Source organism: Glycine max, chromosome 4 (genome assembly GCF_000004515.6).
Source record: "Glycine max cultivar Williams 82 chromosome 4, Glycine_max_v4.0, whole genome shotgun sequence".
Taxonomy (NCBI): Eukaryota; Viridiplantae; Streptophyta; class Magnoliopsida; order Fabales; family Fabaceae; genus Glycine; species Glycine max.
The window spans coordinates 7097844-7102360 of record NC_016091.4 but is presented as its reverse complement, the minus strand read 5'-3'; the positions used below and the strand labels follow the sequence as shown (position 1 = coordinate 7102360).

Genomic DNA, 4517 nt, shown 5'->3' with positions numbered 1-4517 from the left:
AATCTATAATTTTGATCTTTTTTTTTTAAATTGAAACATTTGATCATTCTATTTTTTTAAAAAATCATAATTTTAGTCTCCTTATTGCAAAATACAAGCATTTGATTCCTATATTTGGAAAAATATGTAATTTTGGTCCTTTATTTAAAAAAATTCATAATTTTGATTTAATATTTTATTTCTTTTATTTTTTATTTTGTAATTAATTAAATTATTTTTTGAAGATATTTTAAATGAATATGTTAGGCTTAATATTTAATTAGAAAAAAAATATAAACAAAATTAAAATTTGGTCAAAATTTTAGTTATACAAAAATAAAAATTTGTCCTGTAGTTATTATTGAAATCCCGGACTCTCTGACTATGGACTTCTAGACTATTAATCTGAAAACGGTCTGTGCATAAGTTTAAACAATAAACAGCAATAAAAAATAATTATTTTAATAAAATATTGTTATTAATTTAAAAAATGCCTTACCTTGAAAGATAGGGAGCTTATATATATGAAGGGCATGAAAACTTGTGAATTTTCTTTGGCCCAGTTACATGATTACTTCTCAGTAAATCTGACATTATGATTATGGTAAAGCATCGAATCCTTAATTATACCATGATTATGGTACTGTAAATGAAAAGAACAAGAAAAGGATGAGACACGGGATAATCACATGAACATAAAATCTCAGAAATTGATTATAATATCATGTTAGATTTTATTCTAAAATTAAAATTACAAGTGAAATAGTCAACGTGAAATTTAAGTATTTCCTAATAAATAAAATATTAAATTTAAGTTTTATAAATAAAAATATATAATTAAAGATTAAAATTTCACTAAAAATGATTTTCCGATAAAAATTATTTATAACACTATATTATACACACCAATCTCATGATAATCCAAAATAATAATATATGGACGCATAAATTCTCTAAGACGTGAACAAATTATTCTTAATATAAATGTATTTTCTGTTTCGAACTTCAACTAGAAGAATTTTGTATCAAATGATACCAAAACCTTTATTAAATTATTCATTTTTCTTAACTGCTTAAATATTTAAACCAACTGAATTGAAGATTGAGTTGTTTCATCAGTACTAACATCCCATACCTTTTTCGGTGAAGGCGTGAAATAAATCCAAGAGAATGTGTACGAAAACTGTCATACTTTAAGAATACAACTGCGTTTAATGAAAAACAATACCTTAACTATCCAGTCATATCAGTGTATTGAAAATTAAGTCACTCGTCATCTTTTAAATATAAATTTATCATTCTGACTTATCATCATATTTGGAATCACAACAAATAGAAAATATATACATTATTGTCACCTAAACGCTATATATTTTTAAAAGAATATATGATTGCAAAATATTGATTTGGTGATTAAATTGAAAGTACAAAGAATTGTCTTTAATCTACATACGAGATACTTTAATAAGCATCTATCACAATTTCATCAAAACTATACAATCACAGGAAGTTTCAAATTAATTTGTACTAAGATATTAACAGAGTGATGGATTCAAGACGTTAAGTTAGTAGAAGTAAATTATAAAAAATAAATTCAGTGAATTCAATTATATAAATATAATTAAATAAAATTTTATTTACAAATTTAATAAATTTTAAAAAATAAAAAGTATAAATACACACCTCAGAGTAATGTAGATCCGTCACTGTTAACACACCAACCGAAGAAAAAAATAACATGTCTGTCCAATTTTGATGTGAACCATGAACAAGATTTAATCTTAATATCCAGCAACCTAACCAAATTAAATTACTTGTACTTGAATATGATAACATTAATTTCTCATCAGTTATAAGGACAAAATAACTGCATGCCTGAATGATTATCCTACCTTTTTGACTATTTTCCCCGAAAGCAAAATGGTCATTGGAATTTTAAAGGAGAACTGTGTGAACACCTCATCATGCGTATATAGAATAAGCAAAGCTGGAGGGCATACTTGCAATTAAACAACAAGAGATGAAATGTATGTTCAGCTTGATTAGGAAAAAAAATAAAAATATGCAAGACTAATCTTGTTGGACAACAAACACCGTCTTATAGGAGTAATTTAGCCTTGTCACGGAATCTGGCTCAACAACCCCTGTCATAAGAACACTAATTAACATTTTTGAAAGAAGCCACGCATTTCCAAAAATTCTTAGAAATATAACTAATGTCTTAGGATGATAAGTTCCCAACAATCAGAGAGAATTGTCCTCACACTATTATTGTTGGGAAGAAGACCCTTAAGACTATTAATCTATTATTTCCTGCCCAACAACACTGTTTTCACACCTAATCCTTTTCTTTGAACTACAATGAAACCAATCAACATTTAATTATAACTTCATGCAAAAATCCCTTCACCATGATGAACACTTTTTTGTCATTCAATCCAGCATGAGATTCAAGTAAGGAGTCTAGAAAGACCTTCAGCAGATATCAATTTAAAGATCGACTATATATGCTTGGTCCATTGAAGTTTTGTCTATTCTTTTAGTAGTAATAGGTTAATATCCTGATTCTAGACACTTACCTCATTGACGTGGGGTTCAGGGAGTGTCCCTCTATAAAGTGATGTGCATACCTCCTACTTATGCATGAACTTCATTGCTAATTTGTCCTGAAATCGAACATATATATTAAAACATTATGTCGGACATATATTGATCTAGAAAATATATCCTTATAAACCTAAATTCGTGACTTAACCGGAAGGGTACAGTACTGACATTCAACCTTCCATATCTAAATCTTAAGACTCTTACCACAATGTATTTCTTGTCATAAACAGCATCCATCTTCATTTAGCTAACTTGTTAAAGATTAAACACTTCAAACTTTTAACATGTACATTTTTTTGTTTGTCTTGCAAACAATATCCTAACTATAATTTGTGTTATCTTTTTATTATCTGCATCTTGCTCCCATATAAACTATTTAAATCCCAATCATGAATTTTAAAATTTTACCTAAAATTTAAGTCAAGTAAGCCCTTTAGAAATTGGCTTGAAGATCAATTATGTTTGATTCATTCAGTTCAATGCATGTCTTGTCTTACTAAGCAAATGCAAAGTTAATAATGAGATATCAAGATGATTAATTACTCCTATGGTGAGTTACATTTATTCAATTTCTTAGTGTTTTCTTTCCAAGTGAGCGTTGTAACTTGTTGAAATTAATTAATTAGCTGGCAGTTATGTATATTAAACTTATGTTTGAAACATTAAGTTTAAGGGAGGCTATTGAAATTAATTAGCTGACAGTTATGTATTTGTTTTATTTGATTAGTTTTAGATATTAATTGAGTTTAGAAAACAAAGTTTGAAGCTCGAAAGCTGAAGGACCTAAAAGCAAAAAATTACCTCTTTCAGGCAATTGATCGTGCAATCTTGGAAACTATTATTTGCAAAGAAACTTCCTAGAATATTTGGGAATCCATGAAGAGAAAATATGAAGACTCTGTCAGAGTGAAGCGTGCACAGCTTCAAGCCTTGAGGAGAGATTTTGAGACACTGGCTATGAAGGATGGAGAATCTGTGACCAACTATTTTGCAAGAACAATGGAGATTAGTAACAAGATGCGGTTCCATGGCGAAAAGATGACAGATGCCACTATTGTTGAGAAGATTTTGCGCTCCCTAACAACAAATTTCAATTATGTTGTTTGCTCAATTGAAGAATCAAAAGACATAGATGTGCTGTCTATTGATGAATTGCAAAGCTCCTTGTTGGTTCATGAGCAGAAAATGAATAGAAGCTCTACCACAGAGGAGCGAGCACTAAAGGCTTCTACCACTACAATATTCATTCCTCCGATTTCAGAGGAAGGGGGAGAGGGAGAGGTAGAGGTAGGGGTAGAGGAAGAGGAGAACGTGGAAACAGAGAAGATAACAAGAATCCCAGAGCTAATACTACAAGCAAAGGCAGAGGACAATACTCTGACAGATCCAAGCTAGAGTGCTTTAGATGTCACAAATTTGGCCACTATGCTTCTGAATGCTATTCTAGGCTGCCTAATGATAGAGAAAAGGGGGAGAGTTCAAGTTTTACTGAAAATAAGTAAGCTAAAAATAAGAAAGTTGAAACTCTACTGATGGCTATTCAAGAAGGAGGAAAAATTGAGTCAGATATATGGTATGTGGATACAGGTTGCAGTAACCACATGAGTGGATGTAAGTCTTATTTTTCTTATTTAAATGAAGATTTTCATTCTACTGTGAGTTTTGGTGATTGTTCTTCTATAAAAGTAATGGGAAAAGGTGATGTCAAGATAAAAACCAAGAATGGCTTTGTGGAAACAATCTCAAATGTGTTGTATGCTCCGAATTTAAAAAGCAATTTATTAAGCGCGGGTCAATTACAAGAGAAAGGTTATGTCATTACAATTCAGAAGGGAGCATGTGAAATTTATGATCCTGTTAGAGGTGCCATTGCAATTGTTCGAATGAGTTCAAACAGATTGTTCCCATTGAAAATTGAAAGTATTCAGACT

At 30.0% G+C, this 4517-nt stretch overlaps 1 protein-coding gene across 1 annotated transcript; it reads left to right on the top strand.

Annotated features, from left to right (window-relative positions):
* The first annotated feature begins 3462 nt into the window (after window positions 1–3462).
* Window positions 3463–3981, top strand: LOC100818405 (uncharacterized). The gene has a single exon (XM_003523694.3). It carries the CDS (start codon window positions 3463–3465, stop codon window positions 3979–3981), a length of 519 nt encoding a protein of 172 aa, XP_003523742.1.
* The last annotated feature ends 536 nt before the right edge of the window (window positions 3982–4517 follow it).